Raw genomic sequence first — 23,625 nt, forward strand, 5'->3', positions numbered from 1 at the left:
GTATCTTGGGCGATGCCAGGTACATAGTTTGTGTGTGATATCTACACGCACACACTGGTTGGCTTTATCTCAATGACAAGGAATCAATCTGCAAACCAAATTTCTTTTATTTATATAAGAGAGTACAGGAACGGAATCCTGAAGAACCTTTGTTACTGTGGACCGATTCTTTATTTGGTCATAGGATGCAACCAACCAGTATATATGTTCCGAAACCGGAATTATAACTTTGTGGAGTTTGGGTTTTGAAACAATTTAAACAATATTATGAGTATATTATACATACCTTTTAAAAAATATATATTTTTTTATATAAACTTGGAAATATATATGTACTAGCAAAACATCTGGGATTGCCTGGTTGTAAAATATGCTTAAATATGATATTTTGATTAATGTAGATTTCATATTTATTATTTTATATTGGACCCAATATATAGTAATAATTAAAGTTAAAAAAAAAAAATACTCATGTGCTACCATCGAGAATCAAAACCAAAACTTATGATTTACTTTTTCCTTTGACGTTAATGCCTGAGCTATGGAGACATGTTTGCTGCAAGTCTAAAAATTAAAACATGAACCAATAGCTATTACGTTATGCATGCATATTCGTAATGCTGTTTAACCTTCACTTGGCAAATTTCATTTTTTTTTTTTTTTTCACACTTTAGCACTGATTTTCCCCAATACCCAAATATAAAGTTCTGCATGGATTTGAATACCCTGTATATAAAGTTTCATGTCTGTAGACCAAAAATTTACAGAGGAGTTTGGTAGATAAAATTTTTTAAACAAATTTGTCATCCACATGCAGTACTGTTTTGTTGTATCAACTAATCAGTGTGGCTAGGCATACGCCTTTCCCCAGCCGTGGATCAAACCTACACCCATCGCGTTGACAGCTCTAACCATCGCACCACACATCAGTGCTGTAAATATTTCTTCTTGAGTGTGTATTAATTCCACACTCGCCTGCCGCAGACAGTGCTCAAACTATAAGTTTGTTTACAAGTAAATGATCAGTAGGCTTCGCTTAATTGCTTAAATGCACGTCAGGTGAAAATATATTTACAAAGTGCTCAACCCAAAGGTGGGGGGCTTTAACTTGCATCACAACTCCTCAGTTTGGCTAGACAATGCATACATATATACACACATATATATATATATATATATATATATATATATATGCAGGGCTCTATGGACAAATTTATCTTTAGTTGACTTTTGACAACTGAATATTTTCGTTTACTAGCAAAATAGAAAAGGTACTAGCCAAATCCACCTGATTTTTAGAATATGACATCTTCATTCTATGACGAGTATGGACATCAAAGATTTTTTTTGTATTTTTTTAATTAGTGTAATTCTAAATATGAACCGAATTTTATGTTGATACTTGAAGGTATAAACATTCAAATTTCTTCAAATGTTTTTTTTAAACCGCTTTTGTTAAAAAAACAAAAAGTATATTGTTTTGTTAAACCTTTTATTGTTTAAATAATTTGACTTTGCGCATTTTATTAAAAAAAAAGTTGAAAAGATATTTTTCACTCAGTAGTGAGCTTTGCAAGATTGTCAGTGAAAAAAAATATAATCACCGAAAGATAAGTTTCATTATTTCTAGTCGCCATTTTGAAAAATCACTCGCAAATGCGACTGTTTCACTCACAATGTAGAGCCCTGATATATAGAAAGAGGTTTGTGTTTACTATAACCTTTTTATGCAAATATTATACAAGTATAGATCATGTAGAATATCTGCATGAATATAAAGCTCACATTTTTGCAAAGCTATATATATATATATATATATATATGAGCTTTTACATCTGGTTGAGATTACTTGTAAATATTAACTCTTTAATATTTATAATATATTTTAAGTTTACCATTTTGATTACCTTGGTAAACTTATTGTAATTTTTATTTTATTTATATATATATTAGTGGTGGGACGATTAATCGGAATCGTTAATCGTAAGAATCGTGTATTTTGGGAGGCATCGGAATTGGAATCGCATCGTTAAAAAATACCTTAATTTTCCGATTCCTTCATTACGATTCTTTTAGTCTGATGTTGAGAAAAAGAAAAACAATTCCTGATATTTCTAACTGCAAGAGAGAAATGTAGCATGTTATAAAAAGAAACCAAAGAAATTCATTATTAACAGGGCAATGCTTAGTGCCCCCTCCCTTACAAGGTTCATTCATTCAGATCTATTGTGATCAAAACTACAAAAGAGTTAACTTGAAAAGAAGTATGCAGGGCTCTACATTGCGAGTAAAAATTTTAAAAAAAACGCTTATCTTTTTGGCGACTGTTTTTTTTTACTGACAAATCTTCTAATAGTGAATGAAAATGCTTTTTCAACTTATATTTTCTTAAAACGAGCAAAGTCAAATTATTTAAACAGTAAAGGTTTAATAGAACAATATACTTTTTTTTTCTTTTTTTAAAAGAAGGCTTTTGAAAGAAATATCTCTAAAATGAAATTGATCACGTTGTATTATTTCGCAAAATTTGGACAGTAGTCGGCTTCTTTTGAAGTTTCAAAAAAACCGACCCTATACCTATCTCTTCCAAACCTAAAGTTATTAAATAACCCCTTCGTTAATTTAAGAGTAATTAATTCAATTCAGTCAAGTTGTTTTTTTAAAAATTTCATTGAAATAAAATCCATTTTTTAAATTTTTTTCTAAAGAAAGATAAAACCCTGAATTTAATTATATTAAAAGCAGAATAATATAATCTTTTTTCTAGAATTTTAAATTGAAAATTTTAAAAAAAGTGTTTGACGCAGTTTTTTGCCGAACGAAAAAGAAATTAATATATATTTTTTAAAAGGTGTTGTAATCAATTAATTTTTATGTCTAAATAATATTTACGATTAATTAAATAATTTCATTTTAAAAAGTATTTATAAATAGAATTTTACTTAAGACTTATAGTTTAGCAATATTGAACCGCATCAACCATGTGTGAATCGAACACAGTCAACCAAAAAAAAAAAAATTCAAAAGAAATGCATATTTGCATTTCATTATGTAAACTTTTATACATTGGTTTCAAAAATTAAATTCTATAAGTTTTTTTTTTTTTTTTTTTTTTGTTAACTACTGGTTGGTACAATTTACCGCTCCATCCCTTTATATTTTTTTCTTTTTGTCCTTTTTAGCGGATTATTTTCAATTAATTATCCAAATAAGTGACTAGCTTTAAAACAAAATTTAATAGTAATTTATTTGTTTACAGATAAACTGAATTTTCTAATATGGCCTCAAAGTTCAAAAAAAGTCTTGCATGGAAACTTTTTGAAGTTGAAGATCATGAGTTAAAAGCCATTTGCAAAGTCTGTCAAATTAAAATATCGCGAGGAACAAAACCATCTAACATGACCACAACCAACATGTTAAAACATTTAACTATGAAGCATCCAAATGAATTGGAGGAGCAAAATAAAAAAGAAAAGGAAGAAAAAATTACCAACTAGTCACTCAGAGCAGTTCAGTTTTATTAGTGAGGGTCGAAATCGCAGTGTCTTTTTTTTTTTGCCTAAGTCACCAATTTTTTTAACCTTCCTTAACTTCAAAGAGTAAATACAATATATACAACTAAAAAGATATTTTTAAAAATGCTGATTCTATTCATGAAAAATTCTTTTAACTAGAAATTAAAACTTAGGTAAAGATAGCTGACTGACAGCAACAGGAGCACTGGTTAACTACTGAACCACATGGAAAGGTGTGGGGGAGGCAAAAAGGAAATTAAAGGATGATAATAAATTATGATAACCGTCTTTGAAAGGCACTAAACTCCTAAAATTTACTTCTTTAAAATTTTAGGCGGCATTCCCCGGCGATTTTAAAGCACTCTCTCTCCAAAAAAAAAAAAAAAAAAAAAAGATTTAATTTTTAAGTTTGGGAAAGATATATTTACCGAATTCCTGTATGAAGACTGGATCTACTTTATTGGACGTTAATTTGTGAGATAAGTAATTTTTCAATGTTTAATGTTTTTAAAGTTTCAATTATCAATTAAATTTTTTTAATTGCGTTTTTTTTCAATTTATTTATAAAAAAAAAACAGGGTTTAAAATGTATGTTTCAAGGTAACAAGCTTCGAAATAAGTCTAATTAAAAAAAATCACTTAATTTTTAATTTCGACAACCCTGAGAATTTAATTATTAAAAAAAATATTGAAATGTGACATTTTTTTTATTTAACATTTCTATTAGTTCAATTAATTTTCTTTCAATAATTCATTTCACTCAACAAACTTCACCATTTTTTGTTTTGTTTTATCTTTTTCTGTAATTTTGGTAACTATTTTTGCTCAATTTTATCTCGTATTTCATTTGTTTTTTATAGTGGTATCATTTTTATATGTGTTCCTTTGATATACCCTATTTCAAAATTAGTTTGGCTAAACTTATTCTTCACGTTAGAAACAACGTGTAAAAGTAATGAAAAAGTAAGAAAAAACAATAGATGTTAACTACTCTTTGTGAATTATGGAGGTCTGAAGAACTGCCGTCACAAATACAACTATCAATAGCCAAACAAAAAATCGTTTTTGAAATTCCTTTACTTGTAACTTTTCGCTATACCTACCTTTTGGTATAATAAAACACAAAAACTTTCGATTAATGGTATTTCTCAAATATGGTCGTTAACTTTGGAAGGGTTATTTTGTATCTACAGCGCCATGTCACGTGGTATATTGTTTTTTCATTACGCACGTTCATTTATAAATTATTAAATTAAATATTTATCTTTTTTTATATTTAATTAGTATATATTTTCTTTCTCTTCCGCTATATTTTTTTTTTATTTAATTCATTAAATCTGTAAATTATGAGGACCAAAATAATGAATCGTGTTAATTTATTCTCTAATTTCCTTGTTTTTGTTCTGTTATATAAATTCTATTTTATTTGTTTTTGCTCTGAAGGATAAATTCTATTTTCTTTGTTTTTTTTCTGTATTCCAATTAAGTAAAATAAATTTTCTCTAAAATAAATTTTGCTAATTTTTCCATTTAGTTTACTATATAATAATTTTATTTAAACCAAAACACGACGGTGTAGACATAAAATATCTCTTCCAAAGTAAGGGAACATATTTGGGAACTACCGACCATAAGTATAAAACTACCTGGTATATTTCAAAACAATAATTCCCTAGGAATCGGAATCGTACTTGGTATCGGAATCGTTAATCAATATTTTCCTGGAATCGGAATCAGAATCGTATAAAAATTAGGAATCGTCCCAACACTAATATATATATATATAAATTATTTCTGCAAAAAATGTTGCAGCTCATAGAGCCATGAAAGCCAACAAATCTCATCAGCTAAACACATCTGAACTATGGATTAAAAATCCAGGTCTCTTGCATGTGACATGAGCATCCTGCCACTTGAGCAACTGCGGTACACAGTCTATTAACACAGATCAAGCAAGCTGCAACGAAATCTTAAATCTTAGACTACCGATTTGTTATTTTTCATGGCTTATGTGAGTTGCAATGTTTGACGGACAAAATTATACCATCTCTCATATTGTGAAAATTCTAATATGATGGACTCTCCCGTTGATTTCAATGCATGAACTTCCGCCACAATAACTAAGTTGCTCGGAAATCCACACAGATGATTTGTTTATAGTGGTGAAGGCTTTGTGTAGAACCAACCACATTTTTGATATTACTGCTAACCTTTGTCGGTGCAGATGATTGCCACACGACAGAGAATAATTTAGACTGCAGATTTTTACATCAGAATTTCCTTCTAGATGCATCTCTTAACGATAACTGAGGGTGCATCTTTCCCAGTGAATTAATCTGCTCCCTGATACCTAATTGAAAATTTCTATGACTCTGCGCAGTACATACAGCGTCTAGCATTTCCAAATGGTCACCCATCTTGTACTGGCCAGGCCCAGTGTTGCTTAACTTCGGTGATCTGGTAAGAACTGGTGTGTCAACGTGATTGTGCCATATATAAAAGTACTAGCAGTGGCATCTGACTCGCCTGTTTGCACCTATCTATTGTCCTTAGATCATCCGCATAGCTGAAGTCGAATAACATAACTCTTAATACCATAGAACCGTTGATCTGCTAGAGATTCGTCCTCCTCCATGACCATCCAACATCATCAGAATTACCTTCTCCTAGATGCAGGTCTTAATGAAACCTAGAGGTGCATCTTTCCCAGTGAATTAATGCGTCTCCAGATACCAACCTGGAATTTTCTTATAACTCAACATCCTGCTTTCCCAACTGTACTGACATGCAGAAGTTTAAATGTAATGTGAAGAAGCATCTTGTTGCTTGTCTCCCTTCATTATATCCCTTCAACCTTTGTCCCAGATAGTAGGCCCCTACTTCAAAGTGGCACTGTGTCTTGTTTGGGATGAAATTGAATAATAAAAAAAGTACATACAGCGCCTCCTAGCCTTCCCAAATGGTCACCCATCTGGTACTGGCCAGGCTCAATGTTGCTTAACTTCGGTCATCTGGTGAGAACTGTTGTGTCAACGTGATTGTGCCATATATAAAAGTACTAGCTTGGGTGCCCGGCGTTGCCTGGGTGTGAGGTGTGTGTTGAGGAAAAAAAAAAAAGTGGTATTAGGCAGGCAGGCTTGAATCCATGCTGCGGAGGTGGAAAAGAAAGTGAAAGAAAATCTGACGTCAGCCGATGTCTTCATGATGCGACCGGATGTCAAAAGCGTTGAAATTAACCAAAGTCAATCCAACAGTGACGATGACTTACTAAAATGTTGGCAAAAAAAATTGACCCCCTCATTGTACAAAATGACAGAGTTGAAGGTGAAGAAATGAATGTCTTGGGCAATTTTTCGATATTTGTCATCTGAAGAATTGAGCTTCAAAACGATACGGATTGCGTGAAAATCCGTCGCCTCTGTCGAAAGTTTTTGCGAGACATACATACATTTTAACAGACAGGCAAGATTTATATTATAGACTAGCGGGGGTATCCGGCGTTGCCCTGGTGTTTGTCGGTGTGTGTATCGTGTTAAATAAAAAAGAAACCGGGGGGGGGGGGGGTAAAGTTGGTAGGATCGAACCCGAAAAAACATTGAAAAAAAACTAACGTAAGGATAACGAACGATGAAAACAGAAAAACGAACACATGAAAAATGGCTTAAATAAGCCTGTTTCGATATTAAAATTTAAAAAATCGGTGGGTACCTGGGTGTTTTTGGGTGTGTGGTCGGGGGTGGATAAGCGAAGTAAGAAAAAAACAGAAAAACGAACGTTACGTGAAAAATGATTTAAAGAACACTGGTTCAATATTTAAATTTAAAAAATCAAAAAAAGAAGACATCTCACACCATGATTCAAACCCAAAACGTTTAGTTAATGAACCAACGCGCTAATTAACTGATCTAATGCGACGTACATGAAATTTGTTCAGTTTTTCAACTATTTAAAGTAAATCAGGTCATGACGTAATCTGGCGTATGCGTAGAACCACTCGTCATGAGAAGACCGTTTTTGTTGAAAATTGTCGATTTCGGGGTAAAAGAATGAACGTTTTTGGCCAATTTTTCGATATTTTTCGAGCGAAGGATGGGGCTTCAATATGATACCGAGTTTGTGAATTTTCCCCGTTTATTAGGGGAGTGTCCAAATGAAAGCAATCGTCTGATATGACGGTTTTACCAACATTGACTAAACATCCATTGCTTTCTGGACACTCCTGGCCCGTAGGCCGAGAACCATGCCTTAGTTTCACCAGTTTCGCTTTTATATGAAAAAGCTAAATCCACACAAGAGGGGCCGAAATAGCAAGAATCGTGTAAAATTTGATGTAAATAAATCTAGCCGCAACGCGTGTTTGCAATTCGTACATATTATGATCTACAGGATATATAAGAAGTGATACTACCCCCCCCCCCCCCGAGAACCCCCCCTGAAAAAAAAGCCTTTCTTGGATATACAAAAACTCTCGCATGCGTTTTGCTTTTTATATATATAGATTATATTTATTATTATATATATAGATTATATTTATTATTATATTTACATATATGTATTCTTTTTTGTTTTTATTTTTAGAATAATAGTCAATAAAGAAAATAAAAAATAAAAGTCCAAGTTTTTTTTTCTTTTAAATAGGATAGTGTGCTGAGCAGAAAAATTCCCACGATTGTAACCGTTTGAATAGCCATGTGCGTCATTTATTCTTTTGAATGGCAGGAAATCATAAACCCATTCGAAATCCAAATTGAAAATATCAGAAATGACAAGAAAGCAAATTATTCCGAAAAGAACATATATTTAACAAGAATGCTTGGGACGTGGCAGTATCTTTTTTTTCTTTTTTTTCCTTTTTTTTTTTTCTTTTTCTCTTTTTCTTTTTTCTTTTTCTTTTCTTTTTTCCTTTTTCATTTTTTTTCGTTTTCTTTTTTTCCTTTTTCATTGTTTTTTTTTTCTTTTCTCTATCTTTTTTTAATGTGTGTGAGAGAAAAAATATTCTCATATTTTAGAAAGTATTTTGGTACTGAGGAAAATGACGGATGAATAAAAATCATCGACCAACCTTTCTTTCTTTGTGTGTGTGTGTATATATATATATATATATATATATATATATATGGCGCCAAAAAGAAAGTCCACTCTTGTCATTTTTTCAAAACTGCAAATTGAAGCTAAATTTAATGTAGCTCTTTAAACAACCTATACCTCAGTTGATTTGCCTTTTACTCGTCTATAATTTTACCTGTTCATATTTAACTTTTAATTGAAGTATTCTAGTGTTCACATCAATTTAAAAAATTAACTTCAAATCGAGAAGCTGTTAAGAGGTCAGACTTGACCAAAATTGGAACTTGGCAGACGCGTATTACTTCAAAAATAACTTCAAATTTGGCAAACGTATTACTTCAAAAATAACTTCAAATCAAGAAAGAAAAAAGAAACTCCACACAATGGAAAATTGTTATTTAAATGTAACTTTAGGGCATTAATACAACACAAATACAACAGGAACACAGTGAACTAGTTAATATTTAATAACATAGCCCTTATGCAATTTAACAGGCTGCAATCTTTTGGGGATTCCTTGAATTAGTCTGTGGCAATAATCTGGTCAAAAGGCATCCATTTCTCTTTAATTTTTGTCCAAAATTCTTCCAGATTTAAAATTTTATCATTGCATAGCTGTTACTTGATGTAATAGGTTTTCGATAGGATTGGAGTCTGGAGATTGTGCAGGCCAATCCAAACACGGAATATCATGCTTTTTAAGGAACCTCTTGACATTGTTAGCTGTGTGAATGGAAGCATTATCCTGCATGAAGATGGGATTATCCTCCAACTTCCAGCTAAAGTAAGGTAGAAAATGCTCAGTCAGCGTATTAATGTACTTGGTCTTGACCTTGCAAGCGAACTATAGGCCCTGGACTATTGTCGCTAATAATGCCCCACACCAAAACTGAACCTCCACCACCTTGTCGCGTTGAAACTGTGCAATCTAGGAATAAATTCTTGGTCCTTTCTTTGACGGACAGACTGCCTACTATCACTGCCTGGCCTATTGAACTTGCTTTCATCCCTAAAAATAACTTTTGATCAATATGAAGAGTTTGATCTTCATTGCATCTGATGAAGTACAGACAGCGCTTTCTGTTCTTTACTGATATCTTTGGCCTGCATCTTGCAACACAACCTCTCAAATTAAATTCCCTCAATCTATTCTTAACTGTAGAAAGAAAGCACTTTTTAACAAGATTACACTGTTGTTGGATTTGGGGAGCCATTTCAAATCTGTTTCTGAGGCTGCAGATCTGTATAGCGTTGTCTTCCCTGTAAGAAGTAACTCTAAGACGACCAAATTTAGGGCCATCATGAACACTGCCGGTGTTTTGATACTTTTGCACATTCGTACTGTTTTCTCATCGCATTTCAATCTGCGGCTGATTTTTCAATTAGATAAACCAGAAAGGTGGAGATAAATAAGCTTCTGACAATCACTAAGAATCGAGGCATATGGACTAAATGTTACGTTGTATAACCTGGAACAACAACAATTACGATTAGAGATGCTTTGGTGCTTAAAAGGTGGATATTTTAAGCTCATTTGTTGCGTCGGAGTTTCTTTTTTGCCTTATCGATTTGAAGTTAATTTGTTAAATTGACGTGAACACTAGTGTACTTCATTTAAGTCAAATATGAACAGGTAAAATTATAGAAGAATAAAAGGCGAATCAAGTGAGGTCTAGGTTATTTAAACTGTTACATTCAATTTAGCTTAAATATATGATTTTTGAAAAAATGACAAGTGCAAACTTTTTTTTTGGTGCCACTGTGTGTGTATGTGCATATATATATATATGTATATGCATATCACCATCCTTTGATTTTATTTTCAGATGTTCAACTCAAAAATGGTGGCCTTATGCCATTCATTTATTTTTCCTTTCATTTTCCTTTTTCCTTTTTATCAAAAGCTAGAATAATTTCCATTTTTCCGTTATTCAAATAACTAATTTAACATCTTGCTGAAACGTTTAAAAACAAAATCTCCCATAATGTAGACTGACTGGTATTGAATTTTCTCTTAACTCTTTGAACATATCGTGACGCCTTTACCAAAATGTGCCATCCAATCGAATTGTACTGATTTCTAAAAATAATCCCTGCAAAGTCTAGACCTCTTAATAATGATATAAGACTGTCGTTATTTTTCTAAAAATAACTTGCATTGTCAATGTCATCACAATTATTTGAATTTGAAACCCAAAATATTGAATTTCAAGTAAAACCAATGTTATTTAAGGGTATTACTTTTGGAACAACTCGTATATACATATTGTTTTCATTATTTTTTTGTTGGCCAAAAAATTATTTTAATTTCATAAGGTTTTTGTTTTTCAGAAAACCTATTCCAACTAACAGAGAAAGAACTTGGTGATTTGAACAAGAAAAATGATCCAGAAGCTAAGGTCAGTAACTCTTGTTAAGTGTCAATAATTATTATTTAGAAAATGTTAACAATATGTTTAACAATACTATTTAGGAAATATTTACAATAATCACTATTTAGAAAATGTGAATCTTTAACAATATTCACTATTTAAAAAATGTGAATATACTTAAGTCACTTTTTAGAAAATGTGAACATTTTTAATAATAGTTACAGTTTAGAAATTAACTTTGTTTCTAAATAGTAACCATTTAGAAATTATTAACAGTATATTTAACAATAGTTGCTATTTAGAAAATGTTCACAATATGTTTAACAACTAAAGACTTCCTTCAGTCTTGACAGACTATGGATACTCACTGTAAGAATGCCTGCACATGATATTTTTGTGGCAAGAGTTGCGCAATCTCCAACCATACCTCTCCTGAGTCGACATTGTTGAATACCAGTGGCAAGTGGAGGTTCAGGACGACTGGGAACAAATGCCGAGATAAGCGGAAAGCACATACAGCGCCTAATATTCCTAAATGGTCGCCCATCTGGTACTAGCCAGACTCAACGTTGCTTAACTTCGGTGAACTGATGAGAACCAGTGTGTCAACGTGATTATGCTGTAGATACAAGAATACTCACTATATTAAGGATAACCTTGTCGATCCTAAATTTGTTTTGACAACATTAGTTTTTTATGTTGCCATTATCCAACATACAGTGATATTCCTAAATGGTTGCCCATCTGTCACTTACCAGGCTTGATGTTGCTTAACTTCAGTGATCTCGGTTTAACTGGTTTGTCAACATGATTTTGTCATATGCTAAAAACTGACTTAATAAGACGTACTATGTCATTTTCTTTCTTACAAATTAGTGATGGGACGATTCCAATATTTTTCCCAATTCCGATACAATTACCGATTCCGATTCTTTATAAATCTCTAAATATTTGACTATAAAAAAGTTATTTTGTCCTGATTACTGTAAAAATGCATCATAAATGTGTATATATTTTCTTAAACGTAAAAAAACACACTTGTGAGGGAGTGATCTAGATATTTTAATCTGACTGGAAGTTTAAATCAATAAATATTATTTTATTATTATTACAAGCAGTGGCCATGCTTCCGTTCAGTCTTGAAAGACAAAGGATACCTCTCAAGGGCAGTAGCGCGTGTAATTGTGAGGCAAGGGTTGCGCAATCTCTAACCACACCTCTCCTGAATCGACAGTGTTTGAGTCCAGTGGCAAGGAGAAGACTAGGACGACTGGAAACAATGCCGAGATAAGCGAAGATCACATACAGCACCTGGAAGTCCCAAATGGTCACCCATTTAGTACTGACCAGGTTCAATGTTGCTTAACTTCGCTGATCCAGAGGGAATCGGTGTGTCAACATGATTATGCCGTACAAGCAGTGGAAGATATTTCTTAAACTAAGATGAAATAAAGATAAATGGAATCGGTTTTGGCATTAGAAAATAGGCTTAATTTTTTCTGATTCTGATACTGCAAAAAGCTCTGATTTTTCCGATTCCGATTAATAGTCCCAATACTATTACTAATGAGTCACTACTCATCAAGGTCAAAAGTGACTTGATGAGTGAGGAGATAGATTGATTTGTCAGTTAGATGATGAAGAATATTATGGAAGTTGATACCTCATCCAACTAACAGAAAGAATTTGGTGATCAAAGAAACCACAAAAAAAAAAAAGGTCAGTAACCATTGTTTTCTACTGAGTGATTTTTAGGGGTAGATCTGGAGTGGATATAATGTTGGGGGTTCAGAAGTAAGACATTGTCTCACCCTATTTTTCTAACTCGAGTTCAACATTCGGGGATGTTTTAAGTGTAATTGCTGATAAGTCACATCCAACTGGGGGCATATAAAAATTGAAGCTATCATAAAATTATCCAGGAGAGGAAGAAAAGAAAAAGAAATGAAACTGTGGCAAAGACAAGGAAAAGAAATTGTGTGCCGGGGAAGATGAACGTTTAACCGGTGTTGGTGAGAGACTTTTAACTCCCTGACAAACCACATTAACTAAGACTTTTAAAAAGGAGAGATAATGCGTTATTTTGGAAGAACCCTGAATAAATACCTTTCATTTCAACTGAAGGATCAATCAGTTTTCAAGGATCCTAGAAAATAAATAAAATGCAAGAAATTACTTTGAGCTATACACGCTATAACACTATAAACAAATGACAAATCAGCAATCTAGGACACTTAAAGTATGCACAACCAAAAAAAAAGAATTTTCGTTTTTGACAAATAAGGACAACAATTCGTTTATTAAAAAAAATCTTTTTAAAAAGCGCACAAAAGGAAAATGAATATTTAGTATCCCCCCCCCCCTTTTTTTTTTCTTGAAATAAATTTTTTTTTAAGTTGACATTGTAACAGAAAACAAAACATGGGATTATGATCCGTTTGTTTGCAAGTCAATTGCGTATTTTCTGGGGTTCTTGAAACCCAATGTATACCAACTGAAAAAGCAGTCAAATTCCTTTCCTTTTTGTTCCTTTGCGACTGGTCTCTACATGCAATGTGTAGGTTAGGGTCAACGTATTGGGATCAAACAAAAGTATAATGCAAAGGGGAGTAACTCTTTACTTCTTTGGGCAAAGTCGCCTCCCTTTGTCCGTAATCCTAAACTTTAAATTCTCGCGACTTCTCGCGAGATCAACAACCGGCAGTGGACAGTGGAGGGAAAAGAGTGACTTTGAAAATGGTGAGATGAACATTATTTCCCGTTCATCCATTTATCATATTTGGACTTCTCACTTTCATCTATTATGATTTGGATTGTAGTTACGTGTTTGCGTGTTTCTTAATAAATGTATATCGTTATGTAACAGTGAAATGTTTCCTTATTTGTTCGTAAGTGTTATGTTCTTTCCTTATGAGCTGGTACCTACCGAACATGATAGCTGGACTCCCTGCGGTAAGGGTCCTGGATATGACCTAAAACTATATCCGATGGTGAGGCCCCACCTTGCGGGCCTTGGGGAGTGTTGAGCCACCCTTTTAATTGCCAATGCTTCCAGGTCCACTCTGACCCGGAGTGGTAGTACCTGTTAGGGTCCTAACTATGGGTTAAATAGAATCCGACTTAAAAAACAAATATATTCCATTAAAAATTGTTCCTCAAAATAACTAGATTCGGCATTAAATAACCTGAAAAAGGTTGATATGCCGTACAAAACAACCAACCAACCCTGCGGTAAGATATTTTATGTTGTATTGATCTACCGCATCCCACAATATAACAACATGCAACAGCAAGGCTTATGCTGCCTCCAGAGTAGATTGTCGTCTCTACAAAAGATAAAATTTTACACAAAATTGAGTGTATACGAAGTGCTGATATGCACAATGCACGTATACGGCTGTGAAATCGTACTTCTGCATAAACCAGATTTATACCAAACATCACATTTGCATACATATGCCTGATAGACTCGTCCCTTGGTTGACAGTGGAAACTCTCTGCTGGTTAGTGATGACAGAAGTTGCCTGAACTTTATCCATCTACTCCTGACTCTTGTCTTCACACGAGTACCTGCATCATCCTGTGTCTGAATAATATCATGAAGGTACCAAAATTCCTCTATAACTTCACTATCCAGACATACGAGGGGCATTCCAAAAATAACGCTTCCTATTTTTAATCCGCACAAATGGATCAGAGTGGATTTCAGATTGCATTGTTACAATGTTTTTTTTTTTACAAGGGAGTCACCACTTATCAAGGATAAGGTCTACTGAATGTAAGGTGGTAGTTTAGTAATCATTAAAGGTGTAAATTGTGTAGAATTTGGATTATTTAAGAACTTGTTTACATTGGACTTGAAGGCTAGGCACAGAGAGTGGGGGAAAATTGTTAATATTGGTTTTAACTAGTCAGGTGTTTTTTGTGAAAGTTTGACAAGGAGGGGACCATAGATTGGAGCTCAGACGAGCACTTTCTATGAAAATAACAGAGCAGAGATAGGCTTGCAACGTCTCTTCTAATTGAACGTATACATTCATGACCTGAAAATTTCATCTCTCTATTGCAGATATTGATGGTGTGAGACTCTAAGAAAGCAACCCCTGTTATGGGTATGCGTCAGAAGCAGTGATGTGTCATTGAATTCTTGGTAAAAGTTCATCGAGAATGCTGGTGACTATGTAGAAAAAAAAATCTGGAGCACAAAAGATTGTTCATTTTAATGATATCTCTGCCGCCTTCATGGCTCTTTAACTTTTTGAGCTAAAAAAATAGGAGGCTTTACTTTTGGAACGACTCTTGTATGTTCTCTACAACTGAGTTCTAATCTATTGTCTTATACTTCTTGCACGCAAACTGGTTATCTCAACTTACCAGTAATTTCACTACATTTCTTGTGCAACCAACGCTTACAAGTTGAACAAAAGATTGAATCTATTAGTGATTGGCTGATTTCGATATTTTTTACCAATTCCAATACAATTACTGATTCAGATTCTTTTGAAACCTCTGAATATATAGCTATGAAGAAATTTTTTATTTTCAGATTACCATAAAACCTCATGTAATATGTGCATATATTTTTGCAAGCATAAAAATACACTTGTGGGGGGAGGTGATCTGTAGATTTTAGTTTTACTGGTTGTTTAAAATCAATAACTATTTATCAATTTCAATCATTAGTACCAGCAATGGTGGATTAAATTAAAAATATTGATGCTTTTTGTTTTTCTACTTCCTTTTGCAAAACTTAATTATGTTCTGAAAAAACAACAACTCACCTTTTCCCCCTTTTTCTTTCTTCCCCTCCTTTCTCTTTCTATTTCCTCCACTTCCTGACTGGTTTCCTAACTTAAAATGTACCAAACATTCATACTATAACCTTGTTCTTTCTCCCATTGCAAAACTCGTGCATGTTCTGCAGGGCAGGGAACAAAAACGATAAAAATTCGCTATAAAACAACCAAACCAAACACTACAAACTAGCGATTGAAGATAAAAAAAAGCTTGAAGAATAAAACGCTTGTACAAAATAACTGGGTGCAACATGATTACTATTTCCAAAATCACTGGATTTGTCATTAAATAACCCGAAAATGGTTGATATGCCATAAAAAGAACCAAACCAAACTCTACAAATAATATTTGAAGATATAAAGAACTTAAAGAAGATATAAAAACCCTTGTACAAAATAACTGAATTTGGCATTAAAAAACCTGAAAACGGTCGATATGCCAATAAAACAAAACAACCAAACCAATTGAATTAAAAATTAAAATAAAAACAAAACAATCGTTTTCAGCTTTGGAAAATCGGCACAACTTTTCCGATTCTGATATCCCCCAAAATTCTGTTCTTTTTAAAAAAATTTTTATTTATTTTTTATTTATTTATTTTATTTTTTAAAGATTTCAATTAATCGTTCCAATACTTGTATAGATACATATTGAGCAGTTTATTCCAATAGCCATTGTATCATGACCTAATTATATTGTTAAATTGATGCTAGGTCTATACATAATTGCTATAATAACATGAAAACTATTTACTTTGTTCCAATTCATAAATGTTTATAGTTTTCGTTAAGTTCTTGGCACTTGTACAGTTTAATCAAGACATTAAAAAATGAAAATATCGGAAAAAAGGTTATATTGTACATATCCGTTTTGGACTGAAGATCTCCGGAAAAAAATTTCACTTAATTTGATTAAGTAGTTTTTTTTTTTTTTATAACAACGGGTTAAAAGTAGCATCTTTGAATGTTTTTGAACATGCCACAGGGAGATAACTCAATTTAAAGCACCGACACTCCCTCCCCATCTTTAATACTAGCTTTTCTTCCTAAAAAATCGAACCTTTTGCTCGGTATCATAACAAATTGTTTTTTCGCTGTAAAATAAAACAAAAAAACTACTTGATGAAATTAAGTGAATTTCTTTTTTTGTTTGAGAACTTCATTCCATAATGGATAAGCACAATTTAAACTTCTTTTTTTTTTTATATTTTCATTTTTTAATGTCTTGATTAAACTGTACAAGTACCAAGTTCTTATATACTCTGTTAATACCCGATAACTTGTTACTTTAGTTCAAGTAATGGCACATCAACCTTTTTGGATTTTACAACAATACGTTCTACAGTATGTGAACCAACTGTTTCATCTGCCCACACAATGTTTACACACTCATACCAAAATGCATTCATCACAATAAGATATCATGCAACGTACCTTTTTCTATTGTGGCATGTGTCCTCGAATTGGCTTGTGGCCACATTGTTGTTCTACCGATTTTTATTTATTTATCTATTTTTTTTTTTCTCTGCATTTCATGAACGGAATAATGGACACAAAACTTGTGCTCTTCTGGATGAAGTTGAGTTTTATTTTATTTTACAAATTGGCTCGGAGACACACCACTAATTTCTCGCTAATTGTTTATTTTAAGGGAGTAAGGTCTTGGGTTCATTGTTACATTTTCAACCACAATATGTTCTTTGCTCCCCCTGAACAAAACTGGCATCTGCTCTCGTCACTTTCCCAAGACACGCTTATCTGTTCTTGTCGCTACCCCAAAACAGACTCTCTTTCAATCTCGCTCCTAAAATGTGAATCGCGTCACAAATCTTGCTAACTCTTGCTTTCAGGCATCTAGTCATATAACAGCACAATCCAATGACAATCACTCATGTGTTAACGAATGCTTTGCAGTTGTTCGACCCAAGTCTAATGTGACCCTGGGATTCAATTTTCAAACAGTTTGTAGCTGTAGTAGCTGTGTTCATGACAAATTTTTTTAACTCAATAATTTCCAACTAAAACAATGTGAGCCCAAATCTACCTCTAGTGTACTAGTTAAAACTGTCTGTCTACGTAGGGTTCCATTATATGTATGGCTAGTACACGGATGATACAGACATAATCTTTCCAACTATCTTCTATAATATAAAGGGCAAAAATCTGTTTAAATGTATGTATGTATGTTTGTATGTCTGCCTAAAACTTTTCACAGAGGCGACGGATTTTCATGAAATTGGTATCATTCCTTTTGTGATTTATTATATTATATGTCAATGATTTTTTTCCCAATTTAATTTGATTCTTTTTCTAATCATAATAATTAATCCAGCGACCCCCGCCGTGGCTCGACTCAATAATAATGTTTTGACCCTTGGTTCTACTTGCCACAGTTAACAGATACTACGCTATGATCACAGCCCAAAGGGTCACAACATTACACATATACAAACATTTCGTTTGATATTATGTTTCGTAATTTTGAGATAAGAATTATATTTGAATTTTTTGAATGCGGATACATTATTTTGGTTATTCAAACTATTTTCAGCATTTTCGCGACATTTCAGCTGATGTGATCTCCAACTTTCATCAGGTGCATTTTTTTCAAACTTGAGAATCTATATGGAATTTCAAACTGAACATTTTATTTAATCCATGAGGTAGATTGTTCTCATTCTGTCAGCCAGGGTATAAGTGTTAATTTTTATATTATTTTGGGTTATAGTCAGCTAACGTTCTTCCTGACTTCCGGTGTGTCTGCTACTGGAAGTAGTGACAAGGCAAATCAGTTTCTTCACTTTTATTGTTCTTCAGTATTTCTATTGTGAAGCGATTTATTGAAATAAAATATAAGAAAAAGACGTTATTGAAAAGTATGCAATAAAAATTAATAAAATTGTACAAATAAAAATAATTTGTCTTTAATTGCACTTTTCATAACAAATTAAAAAATAAGTTTTTATGTTATTTGAAATTTTATAAAAATGCATGTTTATGAAATAATAAAAATAAGTTTTTTTTAATTTATACTTTCCTAAATATATCTTTACGAAAGTATAAAATAAACTTATTGTAATGAAAAAAAAACAAATGAAATTAATGAAATCAAAATAGCAAAATAATTCTAAATTAAAATTTTTAAACGCAATTTCAATAAGTCTTTTAAAAAAAAAAAAAGCAAAGGAATTGATTTGCCTCGTCACTGCTTACGGTAGCAGACACACCGGAAAGTTAGGAAGTATATTAGCTGACCATTACCTTATTTTTAGTTATCATTACCTGAAGTAAAGATTTTGACTATTTTATTTACACCCTCTCCACAAGGTTAGACACAAGGTCAAGTGTAAGTTTGAAAAATAAGTGCACTAGAATTCGTATGCTCTGGCGTACAAAAATGTGCTATCATCAGTGTAGCATACGTGGTGCTACCAGATCAAGTTGTCTGAAGATATCGGCTTTAATCTCTTTGCAAAACTTAATCATGTTCTGCAAAGCACAAAGGAACAATCATGTCCCCCCTCTCTTTGTCTTTTTCCCCTACTTCCCTATTTGAAGATATTAGCTTCCCGACTTAAAACATTTTACTTTGGAAAACATTTTTAGAAAATGTAATTTTACTTTTGAAATCGCTTTTCAAGAAAATAACATTTTACTTTTGAAATGACATTTGACTTTGGAACAAACTTTTCACGAGAATGACAACATTTTACTTTTGAAAGCAAGCTTTTCACGAAAATGACATTTGACTTTGGAAAAATGACATTTTAAAACAATAATAAAAAAGACAAAAAGGAAATATTGTTCTAAACTGTTTTTTTTTAAGGTCAAACAGTTTTTTTTAAATTTATTTTTTTAAGTTTCTGGCTTTAAATAACCCGTTAGGTGATTAAACGTGACTAACAAACCAACCAACCAACATACCCTGGTAGGAGCACCTCAAACAATTAGATATAAACTAATCTCTTCTCAAAGAGAAGGTAAAACCTGAAAGCTGAACTTCTAAGACTGAATAAGACCATCATTCCTCGGCCACGTCATTGTCAGACTGATTGTCGAGGACATATCTCCGATTGGTGTGCACACACTTGCTCCAACTGAGCCAGAATTGAATTGTATGGCATGATTGATATTGTTGAAAATACACTAAAAAAGAATTTGGTGTTAGGGTTTTTGAATGAAGCCTACAGGCTAGAAGCGAAGTGTAGTATCTCTTTCAGTGAAGGAAGAATACTTTTAGATTGGGTCAGTTTTAATTTTTTGTCCCAATCCAGTGTACTTTATTGGGGGTGGGGGTGGGCTGAATTTTTTTTACATTAAAAACCTACTTTACCTGTGTGGGAAAGATACGTAAAAAGACACTACTTGGCAACAATCACCTAGGATGTGTTGAACAGCCTCCTTCCAAAGAACACACAGTGTCCCGGATGAACACAAATCACATACGATGGTCCACAGTGGCCAAGATAGTTATGGATAACCAGTCCTGGGCTCAGTGGTGAAAACTGTGGCTGGAGGAAGATTCGACATTGGCTTTCATGAATATTTTACAGTGAACCAGAGTTTAGAGCTCGCTCAAACGCTTTTTTTTTTTTTTTGCTTACCTGATTTTTCAATCTTTTTGCTTACCCTTAAAAATGCTGAACTATTTTGACTTGTTAAAGTAGTTAAAATTATTACCTTTTTTGTGTGAATCTATTAATGTCTTTCCATTATGTTTTTGCAATTACTTCTCTATCTCCCTTTTTTTGTGTGTGTATATATATATACATATATATATATATATATCTTGATATCTCTATGTATATACAACTGTCATGCACCCTCCTTCTCTGTCTATCCTCAACTCTTTCTTTCTCTCTATCTCTCTCCATATCTTTCTCTATCTCTTGGTACTATTTATGATCTTAAAAGACGTCCGTTTGAGGCTATGGGAAATGTGGAATTGCCCACTAGTTACCATTGTTTCCAGGTCGACTTTAAGCATCTTTTAGGCCATCTGGTACTATCAGATCAGGCTGTCCGAAGATAATGGCTTCCTGGCCCAAAATACATCAAACATTGATTTTTTTTTTTTTTTCTCACTCCTGTTTTGCAAAGTAAAAAACAACAATTTTCTTTTACAAATAAAACATGAATAAATATTTGAAGATATATATATAAAAAAAAAAAAAATTGACCTCAAAAAGTTTGGTGGATGTATCCTAAAACAAAATAACAAAACCAAACTCCATAAATATTTGAAGATATAAAAAAAAAAAAAATTAAAATTGAAGCATTAAAACTTTTCCAAAATGACTGGATTCAGAATTAAAACTCCAAAATGATTATTGACATTTCTTTAAACAAAAGCAACCAACCAACCGATCTATATCTCTCGATGTCTTTATCCCTATCATTCTATCCATTTATCTCGATCCTTTATTTGTGGAACTTTATTTGTGATGCATTTTGAAAAAAATACAAAAACTTCTCAACTGGATCCTAAAATGTGTTTCTACTGGAGAAATCCGAACATCTTTTATCAACAGCTGCGGTAACCAATTTGTTACTGAGCAAACCTGATCACCTGATGGTACCTGTGAGTGCTGGTTGACAACGTCTTGATAAGCAAATTACATGATGAATCTATTTGACAAAGATAATCTATGATTTACACAAGAGAAATAATTTACTATCTATTAATGTCTATGGTAGCTATCATTTCGGGGCTTAATTAAGGCTCATAAATTTTGATAGAAAAAATTTTTTTAATGATTTTTTTTTTTTTCTCTTCGTCAAGTTAAAGGACGATTTTCTCATATAAAATAAAATACTTATTGTATATGTTTGAAGCCAAAACAATGCATTTTTACAAAATAAACAGACATTTATTTTGTTTGAAAATTATATTGAAATTTATAAATATATTTCGTAGATATTTCATCTTCAGTATATCTTTTCTTTTGTTCTCTTGCCATGTTGTTGTTGTTGGAGCATAGAATCAGTAGAAGTCCATTTGTTTTTACGGTAGTCTTTTTAAATGTTGGAACGGTACGTTGGTCACGTGGAATTCACGCTAAGATTTTTGTTTCTTACTGTTAAAAATGCTCAACTATTTTGACTTGTTAATATATTTATAAATTTCAAACAAAATAAATGTTTATTTTGTAAAAATGCATTGTTTAGGCTTCAAACGTATACAATACGTATTTTATTTTATTCAAACTCAACTAGCGCCTCTAAGGAACAAAAATCTTAATAATTTTCTCATGTCGACCTTGTATGAAGTTTTTTTTGTTTTTTTTATTAAAATTTGTTGTGTAATAAATCAACTTTCTCATCAAATTTTACTTACAATTCAAACATTAGATCCATTGCTCTTTCTGATTTTCATAAATTAATTCTACCACTCCAAACACGTACACACATTTGATGCTATTCTTTATCTTTACAGATCTACTATCAAACTTTCTGGTATTTTATTTCTTTTCTTATCATTGAACTAGCCTGGGTGCCCAGCATTGCCCGGGTGTTTAGAGGTGTGTTTTAAGCAGAAAAAATAAAAAAATGGTAGTAGGTGGACAGGCGCAAACCCGTACTGTGAAGGAGGAAAAGGATGTGAAACAAAAAATGTGATGTCTTTGCTGTTGCGTCCATCACCAAACCGGAAGTGACTAAGGTTTAAATTAAGGCTAGTCAATCGAAAAGAGGGGATGACTTTCAAAAGTATTGGCGAAAAAAGCGACCTCTCCCTGTAGAAAAGTGCCCAGTTAAGGGTGAAGGAATTGATGTTTTTTTGCCAGTTTTTCAATATTTGTCATCCGAAGGGTCGAGCTTCAAAACGATACTGCTCTTGTCAAAATACGTCACCTCTGTCAAAAGTTTTAGGCAGGCAGGCATGCATACATACAAACATACATACATACATTTAAACAGGTGAGATTTATATTATAGATGGTTTTCTAATAGCAAAAATAAATAATAAACGGTTTATTCGTACTTGGATTCTTCAGACTACTTTTCTCGTGAGTGTTATTTCATGCTTCATTTGATGTAACCTCTGATTTTCTTCGGGTATAACTTGTCAAACTCTGGGAATCTTTCTGTCAAACTCTAGAATTTGCACAGAATTTCGAATGGAACCCTTTATTTAATCTATTGGGTTTACATGCTTCTGTTTCATCAGCCATGATTAAGTAGAAGTCCTTAGTAATTCGCAATCGTTGCCCATACTGAGGATTGAACCATTAATCTGCAGAATCGTTTAACTTTTACGACTGAATCTTTACCAAGTACTCTATTCACTGCGCCACAGATCCTAATAACTTCTTTCCTCAACCGCTTGTCTTTGGAATTCCCTACCTGTTTCCCCAAAGTACAGAAATTTAAATGCTATGTGAACAAATATCTTGCTGCCTGACTCCTCATCCAGGTTACCTCTCTATAAATCTGGCCCTTATCACAGTATCGCTGTATGCTTTAATGACAATGTCTTGTTTTGGGTGAATTGAAAGAAAAAACAAAATTCCTATAGCTGTGGTAGAAATAAAAGTTCTTTTAAATATCTTACTTGAACGAACCAAAGATTGGAGCTCAGTCAAGCACCTTTCATAGAAATAATGGCAGAAAATCTGCGAGTAACTCTTTATAAATAATAACTTTATAAGATTTATAATTAACATTGTTTACTTTTTATTGTATTTTATGAATTTTTTTTTTTCTATAAAGTTATTATCTGCTCATTAATCTACTTAGAGTTCAGATTTGTGCTTTGTGTCAATTTATTGCTATTGTAATCTGTAATTTTCTTGAAATCTTTTTTTTGTCCTTCCTCTCCTAAACAAAAAATAAAGCTTCTTGAATTTTTTTTTTTTTTTCATTTCGGTTGTCTGC

The 23,625-nt window shown here is 32.6% G+C and overlaps 1 protein-coding gene across 1 annotated transcript in view; it reads left to right on the forward strand.

Annotated features, from left to right (window-relative positions):
* The window catches only part of LOC145263824 (ubiquitin carboxyl-terminal hydrolase 40-like), a 150,193-nt gene that overhangs the window by 14,973 nt on the left and 111,595 nt on the right, over positions 1–23,625 (forward strand). The window contains exon 2 of the mRNA XM_080120889.1: positions 10,914–10,981. Coding sequence (XP_079977015.1) covers positions 10,914–10,981 — 68 coding nt within the window. The remainder of the gene's footprint in view (positions 1–10,913; positions 10,982–23,625) is intronic.

The sequence above is a fragment of the Euprymna scolopes genome, chromosome 39 (assembly GCF_053919585.1).
Source record: "Euprymna scolopes isolate OS-2025 chromosome 39, ASM5391958v1, whole genome shotgun sequence".
In the NCBI taxonomy this organism is placed as follows: domain Eukaryota; kingdom Metazoa; phylum Mollusca; class Cephalopoda; order Sepiida; family Sepiolidae; genus Euprymna; species Euprymna scolopes.